General features: G+C 37.8%; 7 protein-coding genes and 1 long non-coding RNA gene across 8 annotated transcripts; 5 read left to right on the top strand and 3 right to left on the bottom strand.

The window, feature by feature from the left end:
• Positions 1 to 29: 29 nt before the first annotated feature.
• LOC9323440 (pentatricopeptide repeat-containing protein At1g71490) lies at positions 30 to 2,466 on the bottom strand. Its single transcript, XM_021034933.1, has one exon. It carries the CDS (start codon positions 2,085 to 2,087, stop codon positions 39 to 41), a length of 2,049 nt encoding a protein of 682 aa, XP_020890592.1. The 5' UTR covers positions 2,088 to 2,466; the 3' UTR covers positions 30 to 38.
• A 28-nt stretch (positions 2,467 to 2,494) lies between these two features.
• LOC9324903 lies at positions 2,495 to 4,029 on the top strand. The gene is made up of 3 exons (XM_002887330.2): positions 2,495 to 3,004; positions 3,237 to 3,497; positions 3,589 to 4,029. The coding sequence occupies exons 1-3, from the start codon at positions 2,594 to 2,596 to the stop codon at positions 3,775 to 3,777; spliced, it is 861 nt and encodes a 286-aa protein (XP_002887376.1). The 5' UTR covers positions 2,495 to 2,593; the 3' UTR covers positions 3,778 to 4,029.
• A 2,153-nt stretch (positions 4,030 to 6,182) lies between these two features.
• LOC9323441 (ethylene-responsive transcription factor ERF020) lies at positions 6,183 to 6,896 on the top strand. Its single transcript, XM_002887331.2, has one exon. The coding sequence runs from the start codon at positions 6,425 to 6,427 to the stop codon at positions 6,866 to 6,868; it is 444 nt and encodes a 147-aa protein (XP_002887377.1). The 5' UTR covers positions 6,183 to 6,424; the 3' UTR covers positions 6,869 to 6,896.
• A 551-nt stretch (positions 6,897 to 7,447) lies between these two features.
• LOC9323442 (probable serine/threonine-protein kinase At1g09600) lies at positions 7,448 to 10,187 on the top strand. Its single transcript, XM_021035880.1, has 7 exons — positions 7,448 to 7,984; positions 8,098 to 8,382; positions 8,463 to 8,780; positions 8,937 to 9,164; positions 9,247 to 9,347; positions 9,420 to 9,792; positions 9,871 to 10,187. The coding sequence occupies exons 1-7, from the start codon at positions 7,529 to 7,531 to the stop codon at positions 10,075 to 10,077; spliced, it is 1,968 nt and encodes a 655-aa protein (XP_020891539.1). The 5' UTR covers positions 7,448 to 7,528; the 3' UTR covers positions 10,078 to 10,187.
• LOC110231080 lies at positions 9,911 to 10,866 on the bottom strand. The gene is made up of 2 exons (XR_002334166.1): positions 10,366 to 10,866; positions 9,911 to 10,003 (listed from the first exon to the last, which is right to left on the bottom strand). It is a non-coding gene; the product is annotated as an uncharacterized LOC110231080 (long non-coding RNA).
• Positions 10,867 to 11,313: 447 nt separating this feature from the next.
• On the top strand, positions 11,314 to 14,312 carry LOC9323443 (lysine histidine transporter-like 5). Its single transcript, XM_021035876.1, has 8 exons — positions 11,314 to 11,751; positions 12,010 to 12,194; positions 12,289 to 12,672; positions 12,764 to 13,160; positions 13,241 to 13,346; positions 13,429 to 13,520; positions 13,618 to 13,686; positions 13,771 to 14,312. Exons 1-8 carry the CDS (start codon positions 11,725 to 11,727, stop codon positions 13,867 to 13,869), a joined length of 1,359 nt encoding a protein of 452 aa, XP_020891535.1. The 5' UTR covers positions 11,314 to 11,724; the 3' UTR covers positions 13,870 to 14,312.
• Positions 14,313 to 15,020: 708 nt separating this feature from the next.
• LOC9323444 (glucuronoxylan 4-O-methyltransferase 2) lies at positions 15,021 to 16,621 on the top strand. Its single transcript, XM_002887334.2, has 2 exons — positions 15,021 to 15,417; positions 15,835 to 16,621. Exons 1-2 carry the CDS (start codon positions 15,073 to 15,075, stop codon positions 16,426 to 16,428), a joined length of 939 nt encoding a protein of 312 aa, XP_002887380.2. The 5' UTR covers positions 15,021 to 15,072; the 3' UTR covers positions 16,429 to 16,621.
• On the bottom strand, positions 16,580 to 18,917 carry LOC9323445 (GDSL esterase/lipase At1g71691). The gene is made up of 5 exons (XM_021035877.1): positions 18,534 to 18,917; positions 18,285 to 18,406; positions 17,426 to 17,668; positions 17,068 to 17,317; positions 16,580 to 16,975 (listed from the first exon to the last, which is right to left on the bottom strand). Exons 1-5 carry the CDS (start codon positions 18,847 to 18,849, stop codon positions 16,752 to 16,754), a joined length of 1,155 nt encoding a protein of 384 aa, XP_020891536.1. The 5' UTR covers positions 18,850 to 18,917; the 3' UTR covers positions 16,580 to 16,751.
• Positions 18,918 to 19,674: the final 757 nt, after the last annotated feature.

The raw sequence follows: 19,674 nt of genomic DNA on the forward strand, positions 1-19,674 counted from the left end.
CAGATAAAAAAAGATGATAAGATCGACGAGGGTCACTTTCATCCTATTTCTTGAAGAAGTTCTTCATCTGAACTTTCCTCCTCGTTGATGGCATAACCAGCAGTGTCTTTCATCAGCTGATTCAGTCCATCTAACAGAGGATAAGTATCACATGCTTGAGGGTTTGATGTGTCCCCCACCGAAAACAGTGAAAACCCAGAATCTGTATTGATCCAAGCACATCCAGGATCTTTTCTCACACCCAAGTCCCTCATGATAGTCCTCACTTCAGCAAGCTTGCTCCAAGAACCAGCAGTTGCATACATATTTGCAATCAATACATAGTATCCCGGGTTCTCTGGCTTCATCTCCAAAAGCTTTTCTGCAGCCCATTTACCAATCTCTGTGTTCCCGTGGATGTGACAAGCGTTCAGTAGAGTTGCCCATGTGGCACCGGATGGCTCATATGGCATTCTGTGAATTATGTCTTTGGCTTTCGCTAGGAAACCCGCTCTGCCATAGAGATCAACCATACAAGAAAAGTGTTGAAGACAAGGCCGTATACCATACTTAGGCTGCATCTTCATAAATAGCCTTTGGCCTTCATGGACTAACTTGGAATGACTGCAGGCTGACAGAACTGCAACCATGGTTACAGGGTCAGGTTTAATACCAGATCTGATCATCTCGTCGAACAGGGCCAAGGCAACTCGCCCTTCACCCTGATTTCCGTATCCATCTATCAAGGAAGTGTACGTTACTTCGTCTATTTCGCTCATCAGATTAGATACTTGCTTCGCAGCTACAATTTTTCCTGATTTTGCATAAACATCAACAAGGGAGTTCCACAGCATTGTATAGTCCTTGAAGCACTTGCGCCTCAGGATGTAGCAATGAAACTCTTTTCCATGTTGCAGGTTTGCAATCCGGGCACAAAGAGGGAGAATGCTTGCAAGTGTAATGAAATTTGGCTGAAAGCCAGCAAGCAACATCTCCCTCAGCAGGTAAGAGGCTTCTTCTGATTTATTCACTTGCGCATAGCCAGAAATAATAGAGTTCCAAGTACACAAACTATTTTCTTCAGTCTTTTGAAACACTATAAAGGCGTTCCTAAGGTCATCGCATTTTGAGTACATTGTGATCAACGTGTTTCGAACATTGTCAATCCCATCGTAAGAACGGTGAATAGCAAGACCGTGAATCTCTTTTCCCAATCGTATTGCTCCTATGAGTGAGCAAGCCTTCAAACCAATAATCATAGCCACAGGATCTAAGCTCGTGGGGAAATTTCTCATCCTAGAGATCAAACCCAAAGCTCCTACATAGTTTCCTGTATGCAAATAACCTCCAGAAATAATATTCCAAGTTATGACACTGACTTCAACACCTGAGAACCTCATTTTATCAAAAAGCTCAAACGCTTCACTCCACATGCCTACCGAAGCATAACAGTTTATAACTGCATTCCATGAGACAGCATCCCTTTCCGACATATGATCAAACAACCTCCGAGCAATACCCACATTTCCAAACCTTTTATACATAGAGATCAATGCATTGCAAACATACAAGCTGCACTTGTAAGAGCTAACCTCGATGGAACCATGAACCACTCTTCCAGAGGCAACGTCAAGTGTTTCACCACAGGCCTTGAGAACAGACGGATAAGTGAAGGCATCGGGTCGAATTCCCTTGCTCACCATTCTCTTGTAAGCAGCAACAACCTCCTCAAAAAGCTCGTTCTTGGCATACGAAGCAATGAGCACATTCCAAGGTAAGGGATGCAAAATATCTGAGTTCTCATTAATCGATTGAGCTTCCCTGTGAAGATTAAAAGCAGAGTAAAAAGTAACCAGCTTTGGGACCAAAGCAGAGTGATATTCCACACCGGACGAAACACAGTGAGCGTGAATTTGCAGCCCCGGCACAAATGCAAGAACATCAACGCAAGCGGATAAAAGGGAAGCCGCGGAATGCAAAACAACATCACCTGAAACTGCAGAAGGAGAAGATTGAAGACGAAGAAGAGAAAACGTTTTGAAAGCGTCGTGCAAATGACCGTGGCTGGCCAAATGTCCAAGAGATTTAAAAAGACTCTCAATCAGCATTGATTCATTGTGGGTTTTGGGAGTTCTTGGGGCGGTAATGGGTAGATTTCGGAATTAGACTACAAGGTGAGAAAACTTCATTGAAGCATATCATCGAACACGTGGTGAACCAATACTTTCTACACACTTAAACCCGAAAAGCAGAGAGTATATCCATAGCAGAATCTATATATGATTGAGAATGAATGAAACATAGGTAAGAGAGATAGATATTGGAACAAACAAAGCAAAGTGGAAGAATGCGCGCGAAAAAACGCAACGAGACTCTGAAGAAGAAGAAGAAGACGCCTTGTCGGCTACTGAAGTTATGAGCCTTTCTTCTAAAAGGCCCATCTTGGCCCAAACTTCTACAAGGCCCGTTGAGGCGTGTTGGCAAAATGGAGGCTCATATAAAAAAATTGTGGCTACCATCGTTCTTCTTCTTTTTCGTTATCCACTTGTCTCTCTCCTTTGTGTGGTCAAATGCATTTCCCTCCATTCTCTTTCGCTCTCTCTCACACTCGTCCATGGCGACCACCGCATCTTCGTCTCTCCCTCGTAATTACTCCTTCACACCTCCTCGTCCTCCTCCATCTTCAATCCGCGGACCTGGAACGCTGCCGCTTTATCTCCGCCGTAACCGACGGTTAGCTTTAACTTACCGATTGGACCAGAATTCGAAGCGGAGAAGTGGTGGTGGAAACGTAAGATGCGAGGCGACGGAGGTATCTTCTTCTTCGTCTGTATCCACACCTGGAAGGAATTGGGTGCCGGTTGTGCCGTTATCGGCGCTTCCGAAAGGTGAACGGCGAGTGGTTATTCAAGACGATGAGACGATATTGTTGCTTTGGTATAAGAACGATGTGTTTGCTATTGAGAATCGTTCTCCTGCTGAAGGAGCTTATAGCGAAGGACTTCTCAACGCTAGGCTCACTCAGGTCTTTTACTTTTATAATTTGAGCATAGAAGGTGTTTGTGAAAATGCTTGACCTAGTAGAGTGATAGGTTTTAGGAAATGAAGTTTACGATATAAGACATCTTTAGCTCCTTAATGGTGCTTCATCACATTCTATGAATTACATGTTCCCTGTATAACAGTAGGTACTTTTTGTTGGAAGTACTCTTGGTTTCTCTAATGGTAAGTGGTCTCTTGTTTGGCTATTACATCAGGATGGTTGCATTGTGTGCCCATCGACGGATAGTACGTTTGATCTTAGAACTGGAGAGATCCGGGAATGGTACCCGAAAAACCCGGTTCTCAGAGTCTTGACACCTGCACTGAGGAAACTATTTGTGTACCCTGTCAAATACGATGAGGAAAACATCTATATCAGCATTAGAGACAGTGGGAAAACAGAGGCAGCTGCTGAGATTGTCTTCAGTGGAAAAGCTCAGCCTGGGCTCACAGCAACAAACGTCAATGTAGATGAGGTAAAACAATAAGATAGACGACAAATGTAAATCTGTTACATCTAGGAAGACAAAAACTGAAAGAGTGATATGATTAATTTTTGAATCACAGGTGAGAATGATTGTGGACGAGGGGTCTGAAGGATTTGGTTTCACGGTGAAGAACGAAGTGATAAATGGGAAGGCGGCAGTGATAGGATTCTTGCTGCTGTTAGATTTTGAGCTATTGACAGGTAAAGGTCTATTGAAGGGAACAGGTTTCTTGGACTTCCTTTACTCTGCTTCAGATGCTTTCAAGTAGAGATAATATCATTGTTGGTCTGCTTTTGCTTGCCTCGTTTGTGCAGTTTGCCGAGAAACAAAACAAAATACTTCAGTAACGACTCAGACCATGTCTTAGTATATAGAGATGGCTTTGCTCTGTCTTTGTTTGTGTTTTACCCTCTTATACGAGATATTCTTTCTTCTCCGTGAATTCAATTTAAAACCTTCTATCTGTTTTGTTTGACATACAACAGTTCAATTTCATTGGATGAAACAAAAATTCTTTCCTTAACAATACTGGCCACTTTAGTCTTCATTTCTCCTAAGGGGTTTATGATAGGTTTTCATTTAGCTATGCAATTCTTTTTTTTCAACTAAATGGTTTTTCTTTTAACATTGTGTTTTCATAATTTCTTTTTATTTAAAAATAAATTGAATTTACTTAAGTTTATGAGAATATGTAATATCTAAAACTCAATACTTTTCAAAAGAAATAATAATAGCTTTCTAAGTAATAAATCTCAATGTGATGGACCTGTTTACCAAAACTTCGTTATAATGTTTTGTGAATTAAAAGAAGAAAGGAAGGTCTTTGTAGATAAGATGGTAAGGAGAGAGAGCTCATTGCATTCAAATTGGGTTGCTCAAAAGTGAGTGATTACGTGTGCTGAATCTTAGTTAGTTTTGTGTTAAATTTGTGTACCATTCATAAATAAGAGGGAAAAAAAAGAGACTACAAAATACAAATCCCAAATCCCTTTATTAGTCGTTTTCAGTGTGCAAAACAAGACAAGACAAAAGATAACTTTTCTGTCTTTTCGTCAAACATAGAAAGACCTAGAAGAGCACAGCACCCGTTTAAAGACTATTTTGAAGACGTCATGCCTGATGAAAATGTAACCAAACAAAAGAAGAGAGAGAGAGGCAAGTCTCACGTTTTCTTGTCAAGTTTCAGCACGTGATGTCGTGATGAAACTGTTGTGTACTTGTGTGATTTTTTTATTTTTCTTTTCTATCAGACTTTGAATCAAGTCGTAATGATAGAAGCCATCAGATGATACGAATATATTACATCTGTACATTTTTTTACTGATAGAAACTAGATTTTAACGCGGTACACCACGGAATGATTTAATTTTAAAGTTAGTATAAAAATATTTTGTAAATTATATCTTTTTATAACATATTTATTTATATTATAGTTTACAATTGTTATTAAGTAACGGTATATCACGAGTCCACGAGATAATTATTAATAAACAGAGGATTTAACCCATATTAAAGCGGTATATAAATATTGATTCAAATTCGTCCGCCATATAAATCATTTCCGAAATATAACCTGTTCCGTAATTTCTTAACCCGTCCTGTGATTTGTATTAAAAAAATTAAGGATTAAATCCGTATTGAAGCGGCGGATTAATGATATTTTAATCTTTTTATTATTGTTGATTCAAAAACCCGTCCCGCCAAACCCATCCCGCCAAAAAACTCATTTATTTTATTAATGTTCTTATTTATGATATGATTCTGAATCATTGTCTAAATATTTTAATCGATGTAGAACGTTGAACACACATTTTCGTCAATTAGATAATATATGTCCGTTTTTAAAATTTCGAATCACAGTATATGCAAAAAAAAAAAAATTTTTTTTAACTTTATGTATTATATGATGATTCAAAATAGTTAAAAACAAATCAAACAAAGATGATAGGAGAATCATAATTATAAATCTTAATCAAATCTTCTAAAAATCTAAATTATTAAATATGGAATATCCGGTGTATGAGTTGGGTTAAACATAACCTGACCCAACAAATTTTTTGTGAAGAAATTTTTAAAATGGGTCGGATATCCGATATACCCGAAAGCTTTTTTACCCATCTGTCACAAAAGTGTTGCGATTATACTAGTATAGATACAAAATATATTCGTATCATCTGATGGCTTCTATTATTAGGAAAATAAATATATACAGGTTACATCTACATTTTTTACTACGAATATATTTATTTTCCTTTTTAAAATACAAAATCACGATCGATTCTGATTAGATAGTATATTTTTAAAGAGTTTTATGATGAAATTTGCACCAATTTGTTTTATAACAAGTTTATTTTTATTTGAGAAATTTCTTAAACTACAAGGCTTTTGTAGCTATTAGCTAAACCATTTTGGCTTTTTGTTCAATACTTGACGTAAAAAGGAGAAAAATTAAAATAATATTATTTGTAGACAACAGTATTTTGATATCTGCAGCTAAATCAACAATTAATCACGCAATATGTCTACAATGATCCATATTATCCAGTATCCATCGCTTTAATTACGTTGAAAATTCATTTGTTTATCCAATTGGGTATTTAGTTGATGATGTAAACTTCAACAAGTTGAAACTTGAAACACGACTCGAATCTTCCAAAGAACCGAAAAGCTAAAACTAAAATAGAAAACGTCAACCAGTGCGAGCCACATGTCCATATCTCATATTCCCCTGGTCATACTTTGACCATATATTATTAGTTTTTTTCCTCTTAACCCAATTATTATTATATCTTTATATACATTCGTATAGTGTTTATTCGGCATCGGACTCTACCCGACTTTATTCTGCTTTCAACGTATTTATATTCGACATTTCCTCTCAAGATCATATAATCTCATCTTCATGCACCCAAAAAATGGACTCAAGAGCCGGAGAAACTGATCAAAGCAAGTACAAAGGTATCCGTCGTCGAAAATGGGGAAAATGGGTATCAGAGATTCGTGTTCCGGGAACTCGTCAACGTCTTTGGTTAGGCTCTTTCTCCACCGCCGAAGGCGCTGCCGTAGCCCACGACGTCGCTTTTTACTGCTTGCACCGACTATCTTCCCTCGACGATGAAGCTTTTAACTTCCCTCGTTTGCTCCCAACCTCCCTCGCCTCCAATACATCTCCTAAGTCAATCCAAAAAGCAGCTTCCGACGCTGGCATGGCCGTCGACGCCGGTTTCAACATAAACAACGATTCTGCTGTGTCTGGGAGTGGTGGTTGTGAAGATAGATCTTCCATGGCGGCGAATATGGAAGAGGACAATGAACTTAGTATTTCCGTGTACGATTATTTGGAAGACGATCTTGTTTGATCTATATGAGTACGTTTTTAGCAGTTAATATAGGATGTGCATAGGGTTAGGATCTGTTTACTTTTTACTTCTTCTTTTTTCATTACACTTCTGAGTTTTTTGTCCCACGTGAGCTCTCATTTCTCAGGCTTCTTTTCTCATTAAGAAACAAAAAAAATTTACCCAAGCTCAGGGATGATTTACATTTTATAGAGGTATCATAAAAAGCTATTGCGGTTAAAACTATCCAAAGTCCACTCGTATACACATATGGAAACAATTCAAATCATGATTATGGAAGGATATTGCATAGACTTCAGAGAAAAGTTGACACCAGAGAAAAGATTGTCGGGCTTTATGAATAAAAAGAGGCCCATTTTGTGAAATCAATGAGACCCAATTTTGAACGGAAGAAAAACAAATCAGTTAGTGAAAGCGAAAGGTCGTTGACCCATTTGAATCTAGATTCTAGAAGAAAAAGGGACCATTGAGTGGTACGCACGTTCCAGTTTTCTATGACAACAAACTCACAAAAACGTGAGAGAGACAACAAAAATGAAAGTTTTTGGTCGCCGACCATATCACCAACACCAGAGTAGAGAGATAGATAGATAAAGAAAATCGGCAAAACATCAAGTATTTTTCTTATTAAGTAGGAGTTTGAGTGGTCATTTGTTTGTAATGGGTTGTATTTGTGCCACCGCCCGTTCACCAAGCGCCGCCGTTACCGATAAAGACCTATTAGATTCCAGCAAATCCATCCTTCAACTCATCCCTCATCATCCTCCGTCGTCTTCCTCTTCATCCAAAAAGGAAGGATCTTTCACATGTACGACTTCTTCAGCTTCTATCACCATTGTGGCTAATGGTTATCCTGTGGCGCGCCGTCCCTCCACGTCATCTGATCGAAACAGCACTAAACCGGTGGTTATTGTGGGAGCTCCGACTAGGAACCCCACCAGAAGAGTCACCGCTATACCGGTTGCGCAGCCATCGCAGCAGCAGACAGGACGTGTGATGAACAATAAAACCGAACTCACCGGCGCAGAATGGCCGTCTTGGTTGGCTTCTGTTGCCGGAGAAGCCATTAAAGGATGGGTTCCTCGCTGCGCAGAGTCCTTTGAGAAGTTAGACAAAGTTAGTTGATCTTCTCTGTTTTCTTTCAACGAAATCTTTCGTTCGTGACCTTAAACAGTCATGATCCTCCAAAATTCTTGAAATAACAATTTATGTTGTGTGTATTGTTATAGATTGGACAGGGGACTTACAGCAGCGTATACAAAGCTAGAGACCTTGAAACGGGAAAGATTGTGGCGATGAAGAAAGTTCGGTTTGTGAACATGGATCCAGAAAGTGTCCGGTTTATGGCCAGGGAGATTCTCATTCTTCGTAAGCTTGATCACCCCAATGTTATGAAGCTAGAAGGTCTAGTCACCTCTAGACTCTCAGGTAGCCTCTACCTAGTCTTTGAGTACATGGAACACGATCTCGCAGGTCTAGCCGCAACTCCTGGAATCAAATTCTCTGAACCTCAGGTATTACATAATTCTGTTTTCCTATACACTTTGAAAGATTGGAATATTCAAGTTAGAAAAGAGTCTTACTTCGTTTTCAGATCAAGTGCTATATGCAGCAATTGTTCCGTGGGCTTGAACATTGCCACAGACGAGGAATTCTCCATCGTGATATTAAAGGATCAAATCTCTTGATCAATAATGAAGGTGTCTTGAAGATTGGTGATTTTGGATTGGCGAATTTTTACCGGGGTGATCAGGATCTGCAGCTGACCAGTCGTGTTGTAACCTTATGGTACAGAGCACCTGAGCTGTTGCTCGGTGCCACTGAGTATGGACCAGCCATAGACCTGTGGAGCGCTGGCTGCATTCTCACTGAGCTCTTCGCCGGAAAGCCTATTATGCCAGGACGTACAGAAGTAATGGAACTCTCATACCTTACTAGTTTCTTCTGAACATTTTTTAGCACTGGCTTTGTAATCCGAAACACCATCTACTCAGATTCTGATTCTCAGAGCTCTATTTTTCATAGAACACAGCAGCTGCTGAGATAATTATCCTTTTTTGCTTCTCAGGTGGAGCAGATGCACAAGATCTTTAAGCTCTGTGGTTCACCCTCGGAAGATTATTGGAGAAGAGCAACACTGCCACTAGCAACAAGCTTTAAACCGAGTCATCCTTACAAGCCTGTTCTTGCTGAAACCTTTAACCAGTTCCCACCATCAGCTCTGATGCTCATCAATAAGCTACTGGCAATAGAACCTGAAAAACGGGGATCGGCTGCTTCTACCTTGAGAAGCGAAGTAATATATCGATACTAACATGTTTCTTAAACAAGTTATTAGATGCATTCTCATGATCGGTTTAAAACTTTCTTCTCTTCAGTTCTTCACCACGGAGCCACTCCCTGCTAATCCATCAAACTTACCTAGATACCCACCAAGCAAGGAACTTGATGCTAAGCTTCGCAACGAAGAAGCAAGAAAGTAAAGCTACATACATCTTCATTCGCTAGTCCTTCTCTTGGGGGGGTTTTCTAATGAAAGTTTTGTTTGCAGACAAAGGGCAGAAGGTAACAAGAGAAGAGGGGGAGAAACGGTGACAAGAGGACGGCCAAAGGATCTCAAAACAGCCCAGACACCTGAGTTTATGGCTGCAGGGCAGTCCAAAGTCACATGCATCAGCCATAAGTTCAAAACAGACGAGGAAGGTGGCACCGGGTTTAGGATAGAACCACCAAGAAGAGGGATCCAGCAGAATGGTAAAGCACATGCTTCTTCAATGGTTCACCCAACTGTGGCTGATACAGAATGGAACAGAGGTGGAAGCATCAGAAGACAAACTAATGCAGAGCTGAAGTCTAAAATATCTCAAACAGGAGACTTGTCTGGTGAATCTTATAGGAGAGATTCCAACAGAGATTACTCAACCGTAAGCCTCCTCTTGTTATATTGTGTACGTCAACCTCTTGGTATGTAATTATTATTAAGTTGTTTTGGGCTGTGTCAGGGCAATGCACCAAGGAAAAACAGAATCAATTACTCAGGACCATTGATGCCTCCTGGTGGGAATCTTGAAGATTTGCTTAAAGAGCATGAGAAGCAGATCCAACAAGCTGTCCGCAAATCCCGTGTGGAAAAGTCTGCATCAAGGAAAAACCAAGCTTTAACAGGACAACAACAGCAGCAACGATACACAGGAAGAAATGCTCGGTAGCTAAAAGAAAAAAAAAAAAAAGCCATAGAACTCATAAGCGTTTTTGTTGTTGTTGTGCCTCTTCTGTGGTTGAAGCCAGGGATTGATACAATGTATAGTCGATTTGTTTCTTAGGCCAACAAGATTGACCACACTATAATGTCAAGCTACCTTTTGTATATACACAAGGTCTATCTATTGAGTTGAGTCAAACAAACAAACATGTATTTGCAAGGCAAAGCAAAAACAAAAACTCCAAATTTGCTACTAATTGAAGATAGTGTTCCCAAGTGCTAAAACAAAAGTTACATTCTATGATTCTGGCTCAGCTCCCACATGATAATCTCTGCAACAGTTCTACGTATCAAGCTAAAGCTACTGAGCAAAAACTTTAACGAGAAAAAAAAAAAAAAGCTGAATTCTTGAGAAATTAGAAAACTTTTTGCATAAACAAGTTTTTGCTCTGACTTCACTAAAGGTACTGATTACTGAGATAAAATTCCACGAGAAAAAAAAAAAAAACGGTGAATTCTTGAGAAATTAGAAAACTTTTTGCATAAACATGAAAAGTTCCATCATCAACCCAAAAAACTTCACCGATCATATCCCCAAAACCAAATCATATGTCTCAATCGAAAGACTAAACCCTAAATTGGGGCCTCATTTTGTCAGAACTCAGAACTATTTTACGGTACAATTAATGGGTATGGAATCAAAGATCCGACAATATACGGGTATTCGGGTCAAAGTTGTCATGTGGTAGTAGATGAGCGAGCGGAAGCTGATATAAAAATTCACTTTTTTTTTAACAGTATTATTATCATTATTTTCTTGCAAAGGTTTGAGTTCAAATCTCTTAATTAGGATATTTTATTTATTTCTCGTTTTATAAATACAAAATGATATTATATAAATAAATAAAAAAACATAGCGTACAAAGTTATAAATTTTCAATGCCTAATTACGGAATGTTGTTGACAAAAAAAACACTGTAATAATTCACAGAATGTCAAAATCAAACATATTTGGTCATACTTCTGTATTTTAATATGGATGATATTTTTACACACATTAAAAAATAGTAACTCGTGTAACAGATTTGATGATTCTATATGTAATTTTACGGAACTTTGGTAATAAGCAGTGTAATTTTATGAAATTTTCTCAGTTTATATTTTTTTTTGGTGAGAACGAATTTTCTCAGTTTATATAGTTAGACGATTTGTTTACCTTTTCTGATTTTTCTTCACAAACACACACACAAAAAAAAAAGGCTTATTGAATTGTGGGAAAGCTAGAACATCGGGACGAGTAAGGCTAGAAATGTTGGTAAAGAAGAAAAGATCTGAAAGAAAATAAAATAGGAAGAGACCAGAGTCGTTGGATTTCGCAAGTGACTTTTTTACTTATGGGATTAACCGCAGACTCGTTCAAAAGACCATCCTCACTTTCCTAGGATCCAAGTAATCAAAATTCACTTTCACCCTAATTACATCTCTATTTAAACAACACCACTTTTTTCAATCCTCACTAACAAGTAATTACCCTTCTCTTTTTTTTCTTCTTTTTTTTTGTTTTCTTCTCTATACATATTGTATTAAAAGAAAAATACACTTTCCTGTATTTTTAATTTTTTTTTGTGAGTATTAAAGAAAACACAAGACAAGAATGACATACCACGTACCTCCTCCAGCGGTAACTATCTGCTTTGTCTTTCCTTCTTATGGCAAAGAGTGTAGAATTTTGGTCCGACTTGTCTTTTCTCTAAGTATATTACATCACATGAATAGTTTAGTTTCATCAATGAGACTCTTAACATTTTATCATATTCTTCTTTCCTGTGAAACAAAATATTGTACCGTTAATTAAGCGCTGTTAGTGCTTTTTATGTCCATTCTACAACATACATTATTACAACATCTTTATATTAATCAAGCCAAAAATCTTGATCAGGATGATGAGGAGAACAAAGGAAGATCAACAGACAATAACAATCACCGTCAAATGGATTACAACGATTGGTTACCAGTCACAGCGTCTAGAGAGGCCAAATGGTATTACTCCGCCTTCCATAATGTCACGGCCATGGTTGGTGCCGGAGTTCTTGGTCTCCCTTTCGCAATGTCACAACTTGGCTGGTAATTTTTCAAGAAATGGTTTACTTTTTCTGATCTTTCTTCACAAAATAAAGTCGTTATAGTATTTAACGAAAAATTTGTTACTAATTAACAGGGGACCTGGACTTGTTGCGATAATAATGTCATGGGCTATAACGTTCTACTCGTTATGGCAAATGGTGGAGTTGCATGAAGCCGTTCCCGGGAAACGGTTGGACCGTTACCCCGAGCTAGGCCAAGAAGCGTTCGGACCAAAACTAGGTTACTGGATCGTCATGCCGCAACAGCTTATGGTCCAAATCGCTTCCGACATAGTCTACAACGTGACAGGAGGCAAATCGCTTAAGAAATTCGTCGAGCTTCTCTTTCCGAATCTCGAACATATCCGTCAGACTTATTACATCCTCGGGTTCGCGGCGCTCCAGCTTGTCCTCTCTCAGTCTCCTGATTTCAACTCGATCAAAATCGTCTCTCTCCTCGCCGCCCTCATGTCTTTCCTGTATTGTCACCAAACCCTAAAACCCAAAACAAACAAAACATTCTTCTTTTTGTTTTCTGAATATTTATAAGGACACTTAAACTTGTTGCAGTTACTCAATGATAGCTTCCGTAGCGTCAATAGCGAAAGGAACGCATCACCGTCCTTCAACTTATGGAGTCAGGGGAGACACAGTGGCCTCAATGGTCTTTGATGCATTTAATGGCATTGGAACCATAGCGTTTGCGTTTGCAGGACATAGTGTGGTTCTTGAGATCCAAGCTACTATTCCTTCAACACCTGAAGTTCCTTCCAAGAAACCGATGTGGAAAGGAGTTGTCGTAGCTTACCTAATCGTCATCGTTTGTTACCTTTTTGTGGCTATCTCCGGTTTTTGGGCTTTTGGTGATCTTGTTGAGGATGATGTTCTCATTTCCTTAGAGAGACCAGCTTGGCTTATAGCTGCTGCTAATTTCATGGTTTTTATCCATGTCATTGGAAGTTATCAGGTGTCTAGTTTTTTCCTTATCTTTTGTTCACTTAGGAAAAAGTTTCTCCAAAACTTTGATTACAATGATCATCTTGACAGGTTTTTGCGATGATCGTTTTTGACACAATCGAGTCGTATCTTGTGAAAACACTGAAATTCGCTCCTTCAACAACACTGCGTCTAGTCGCACGTAGTACATATGTTGGTTAGTTAATTCTCATTTAGCTTCTCTTTTACTTTTCTTTTCTTGGAGAAATAGAAACTGAGATAATTCTTGGTTTGTGCAGCATTGATATGTCTTGTAGCAGTTTGTATCCCCTTTTTCGGAGGTCTTTTAGGGTTCTTCGGCGGTCTTGTCTTCTCATCAACCTCGTACTTCGTAAGTTACTCTACGTAAAGAATGAACATAAATCTAGTTCTTTGCAAACATTATATATTATAAAGGTGGATGATAATGATACCTCTTTAATTTGCAGTTGCCTTGCATTATATGGATGATCATGAAGCGACCAAAAAGATATAGCGTCCATTGGTGGTGCTCAATTGTTAGTCTTTCTTTCTTAATTCAAATAGGCTCATTCACAAGCTAATTAACTCAATAACGCTTTAATCCGTTTTCTTAACTACAGATATCAATAGTCACTGGAATCTTGATAGCAATTCTTGCGCCCATTGGAGGAATGAGACACATTATTCTTTCAGCAAGAACTTACAAGCTCTTCTCATAGGCTTTAAATAAAAAGCCTTGCAACCAAACAATATCACAACAAACTTATAAAAGTTTTTAACTTAAATTAGCCGTCTAGTTGGAGAATATATATAGTTAGTTATTCGATTATTTGGCTTCTCGTTTTCTTTTTATAACCCGTTCATCAAGAACTGCCTTCCGAATTGCTGTGAAGGCTTTACGCGCTTGGCCTTAGGCTGCGACTGATGATGTTCTCTCAAACACTTCATGTAAAATCACCTAAAAAGGAATACCATACAATATGTGGTCAACCTCAGGCTCTAAACTTGCAGGTTTTTGGTTTTTAGTTTTTTTTTTTTTTTTTTTTAATTAAGTCTAGAGTTTCTACTGCAGGTAAAAAAAAAGCCTAAACGGCAGTATCATAACTTTTTGTATGGATTGTAATAAAACATCTGAATAATGAGATTGGCTTTTCCGTTTTCCCGCTGTTGAGTTTGTTTTTAAATGCATATCAACGAAGCCGAGAAAAAGTAGAAAAACAGAGATGTACATGTAAAACAGAGAAGCAAATTACATAAACAGAGATGTACTTTAGTAACTTTGAGATAGTATCTCAAGACACAAAAAAAACTAATGGAGTTTCCTAAAAATTAGTCTCTTCGTTTCTAATTAATCCAAGTTTTAGGAAAAAAACCTATTTCAAAAAGATAAAATTTTAAAGTTTTCAATGCATTTTTTATTAGTTAATGATGATGAATTGTAAACTTTAAGAAAAATAATTGAATACTATTGGTTTAGTTATATAAAATTAGTAATAAAAAAATATGATGCATTAATAATTAAATTTTAACTTGTTTTCTTGAAACTTGGAACTTGGATTTATTAGGAAGAGAGAGTATAAAAAATAAACATCTAATGGAGTTTCCTAGAAAAGCATTTTACAATGTAAATATATATATATAGATTATTGACTATACTCTTGTTTTTATTAGAGTAAAAAAATAGTGTTGTAAATTGTAACTGCTATATTACTCTTTAACCTTAATTGGGCCCTATAAGCTGATATGACACCATAACCTTTATTAATTAGCAAATTACTATTGTTAGCATCGACGTTTCAATGTGAGTCACACCAATAATCAAACTACCACATGACAAAGCTCAAAAGAAAAATTAAAAAGTTTTGTCTCTTTGTCCCCTGAAGACTACAAAAACCCTTTCTCTGCAGTAAAAACTGTAACGTATGTCACTTGAGCAACGAGAATTAGCACAATCTCTCTGCATTCCAATGACGACTAATCTCCCATTTCCGATGACCCCCAAACTCATACTCTCTAGCTTCGTGTCTCTCGTCGTAATCACTCTCTTCTTCATCACCAGAACCGGTTTCTCACCGTCTTCTTCAATATTTCAGCCTCTGAACAACACTCTCCGGATCTCCACTTCCTCCACCGGAAGTAAGTTACAGAGCTCAAAATCCACAAGTTGTAGTAAGATCCCTCCTTCGCTCGCCGATGCTCTCGTCCACTATGCCGCCTCCAATGTCACTCCCCAGCAAACACTCTCCGAAATCTCCGTCACCAAGAAGGTAACAAAGTACATTTTTTAATTATCACAAAAAAAAAAAAAAAAAAACTATTTACATGTAAACTTCAGATTGTTGATTGATATAAATCAAGAACTCAAATTCTGAAAAAAAATGAAATATGATAATTAGCAAAATTAAATCAGTTTAGATGAATCTAGTCCAATCTTTTGTACTAATTAATGTTGCGCAACCGTGACATAACTATCAAATTTAGTAGTCCGGTAGTGAATGTGAATTTTAGACGTCACAAAAAAATAAGCAAATGACCGTAGTTAATTTGCTCCTTTTTTCGTTTACTAGTGAATTTGTTATCGTGTGTTTTATAACTTAGCGTAAATATGAATTAAATAGTGTAAATGGGAATTAAATTGTAAATGATGACACAAAAAAGAAATGATACAAATTAAATTGCATCAGGTTTTAGAGAAGAAATCTCCGTGCAACTTCCTGGTATTTGGTCTTGGTCGCGATAGCTTGATGTGGGCGGCGCTAAATCACGGAGGAAGAACCATCTTCTTAGAAGAGGACGAGTTATGGATTCACAAAATCGCTGAGAAATTCCCGTCTCTGGAATCGTACCACGTCCGGTACAATACCAAGGTAAGAGACGCAACGGCTCTCATGGCAGCGACGAGAGACAGGGAAGAGTGCCGTCGCGTGTCAACTGATCTTCGTGTGTCTGCGTGCGAGCTTGCGTTGAAGGGCTTACCAGAGGTGGTTTACGAAACAGAGTGGGATTTAATCATGGTGGATGCTCCCACGGGGTTTGATGACGAAACTCCAGGGCGGATGACAGCGATTTATACAGTGGGGATGATAGCGAGGAGGCGGAAGGATGATGGAGAGACAACGGCTGTGTTTGTGCATGATGTGGATAGGAAAGTGGAGGATGAGTTCTCAATGGAGTTTTTGTGTAGAGATTACATGACGGAGCAAGAAGGAAGACTCCGCCATTTCACGGTGCCTAGCCACCGGAACCATGGTTTCTCCGGCGCTAAATTATGTCCCTAACTCTATCCGCCGGTAGAAACAATCTATGGTTGGATGATGCTTTTAAACTAGCAAAAATATCCGGAGCTCCACAGGCTTCAGAGATTAGTGTGATTTATATATTAAAAAAAAAAGATTATGTTTTTTAATTATTATTTCATAATTGATGATATTGAAAGGAAAAAAAAAACGACGAGTAGATTGATTTTGGACCGTTTGGTGACACAGTAGACGTTTTCAAAACGTCTCAAAAGGAAAACAGATTTGACTCAAAATCTTACAAACAGAAACTACAAAGACAACACCAAGTTTTTTAATTTCTAGTTGATAGTCTTTCATAATCGTTAATTGAGACTAGCCAATTCCTGAATGTTGATTGGATACGCGACAGTGCGGTCACCAGCAAACGCTTTCTTTGCCATTATGAGATTAACTTTCTCGGTAGGATGAAACGCGTCCCAAAACACATACTGGTCTCTGTTAGGACAAGGCGTTTCAAAGGGAAGACAAGTGATCTGTCCTCTGTTCTTTCCTATCCCGCAACATCCTTTGTCCATAGTAGTAAGCCCTATACAACAAACAACACATCATTATTAGCTATAGATATTAATTAGTTAGAGTTGGTTTAGCTATCTTAACGTTTGTTAATTACGTACGTACCATAAGCTGCTTGGTTCGCAACGATGTCTTCGAACATATGAGCGATGTCGAGGTAAATAAATTTAGCAGCCGGGAGATTCTGGTTGAGATTAGAGATCATTGTTTTTACGTTTGTGTTGAAAGGAAGAACAAGTTGGTTAACTTCTTCAGAGCATTTACCGTCGTTTCCTTGAGCTAAAATACTAGGAATGCATCCCATTCTTCCAAGTCCGGCCACTACAAATTTCCGACCACCGAGATTATAGAGTCTCTGCATTACAAAAAAGTAAACAATATATTTTGATTACATTTTAGCTTCTTGTTTGTTTAGTACTATTAAATAAGATTAGAGATCATTCTTTTGTTTTTGTTGTATTACGGTGAGCTGATTGGTGTAATGTTGAACCAAGAGATCGCCGAATTGTTGGGAGTTGTATTGGTTACGGGTAGGGAAATTGGGCATCAAGTAATTGTTGAGATAGTCGTTGCTTCCCATTCCGATGAAGAACAAGCTTCGAGTCACCGAATCTGCAATGGCCACTGCACCACCGGACTTGCTAGCCACCTGATCTAACGTTGTCTCGAAGTTATGAATCTGTTGGTCGAAAGGTATGCGTCCCACCTGACCACCAGATCATAAACTAAACGTTAATTTCTCGCATTTACCCGGGCCATGCACAACCATTTTTCTTGGTATAATATGTAATTGACCACAATGTTGATCATGAACATAGCTCATGTGACGTGACCACCACTGAAAATATATTTTCTTTATTAAAAAAAAAACAATGGAAGCATTTTGATTGATTTGATAATTTTTGTTAATGATCATTGATTTTTCTTCATTTTTAAAAAATAAATTTTAAAGTTGAAATCAAATTAGAAAAACTAGTTCATTAATGATTTAAAATAACATAAATTAATTTTTGATGTTTACTCTTGTTTATTCACAAGTTCATTATAGAAAATAGGTATACACTTCAGAATTATGTAAAATATATAATAGTATTTCTAAATAAAATCCAATTAGAATTATTTACATACAAATAAAATATTGGTTGGTTGATTAGTAGATACAAGTATATGACTATGCTATTCGGATAACTTACATTTCTTACAACAAATTAAGAGTCAAAAGAAGAGTGTATATGTAACATGCAACCTTTTCTTATTAAGGATATAATAACATGCAACTGACGAAATTTTATATTTTATATTTTGAATAAAAAGCAACTTACAAAGTTTCCTCCGGTGTCAGGAAGAATCCCGGCGGCTGCGGAAGCATAGTTGACACCACGAAGTACTTGATCTCCGGTAGCTTCCGAGTACGCCGGAATCAGTGGCAGCCCCAATAGTTGAGCTATATGATCAGTGCATGCATGTATCATATTTAATACTTATATCAGCCTCTCGTTCCAGTTTTAGGAGGAATGAAAACATGTTTTGAAGAGAAAACACCATATATGTAGACATGGAGTAAAACTTACCAATCCCATCGACCATGGTTAAGCCATTGCAGAACCGACCGGTCGGACCGCCATTGAAATCTATACCATAAGGGAAATAATTGGCTTTGGCAAAGGAAGGAATGTTATTGTTATTCCCATTGTCTATCAGAGAGTCACCGAAGACAAACAGCGCCGGCACAATGCCATCACCGCTGTTTAGGTCGACCAATGGAGGCGGAGGAGCAGAAATAGGTTCTTCAACCTCAACTAGTTGGCCGGAGACACCATGAAGGAGATGAAGAACCACCACGAGAAGAGCTGAGAAGAAGCAAAGTCTCGGGAAGTGGAAAGCCATTGTGAAGTACTTGTTTGTGTTTTATAAGGTGTGACTTTTAATTTTTCTAGATTAATTTGGGTGAAGAGAAAAATAGAATTGGACAGATTTATAGACAGAGTGAAAAGGGTTTGGTGAAGAGTAATAAATGTATTTATCCGTCTTCTATCACACAGTAATAACAACCCCTGATGATAACCACAGTAAGTGAGTTGACATACATTTTCCATAGCCAAATTTTTGAAAAACATTTAAAATGGAGATAAAAAAAGTGCACCTACCGGAGAATTTAGCAATTAAGGTATCTTGAAAATTACATATTTAAGTTGAAAGGTATGATCAGGATGACATAATTACTGATTTGGTGAAATGCAAGCCAGCTCAAACTAAACAAAATATCACTAACGAATAATCGATTTAGCTCACTATATAAAATTCCCGTATATATATGATGAACTACTTGATTGAAAGAGGATTGTAAACCAGGAAAAAAAAAAAACATTAATGTTTTTTTTATGCAATATTGCATTTAAATCGTCGTTATTATCGAAGACGTTTAATAAGCTTTCACGGTCAAATCGTGAAGACCAATTATGTCGAAGAAGAGGGCAGAAAAAGCAACAAATAAGTCTCTTCTATTACAAATGATGGTTGTAGATTTTAGCATGTCATTAAATTAAGGGTTGACTTTAATGTTTTGACCTCTCAGATTGTGTACTACATACTAAAAGGATCTGAAAGTGGGACCCAATAAATGGTAGTCTTTTTTAGCCAATAAATTGTAGTCCAATAGTATGTTGAGATACTTCTCTAGATTTGTTTCAAATTTCATGACATGATCAGTTT

This window comes from Arabidopsis lyrata, assembly GCF_000004255.2.
Source record: "Arabidopsis lyrata subsp. lyrata unplaced genomic scaffold ARALYscaffold_2, whole genome shotgun sequence".
Classification (NCBI taxonomy): domain Eukaryota; kingdom Viridiplantae; phylum Streptophyta; class Magnoliopsida; order Brassicales; family Brassicaceae; genus Arabidopsis; species Arabidopsis lyrata.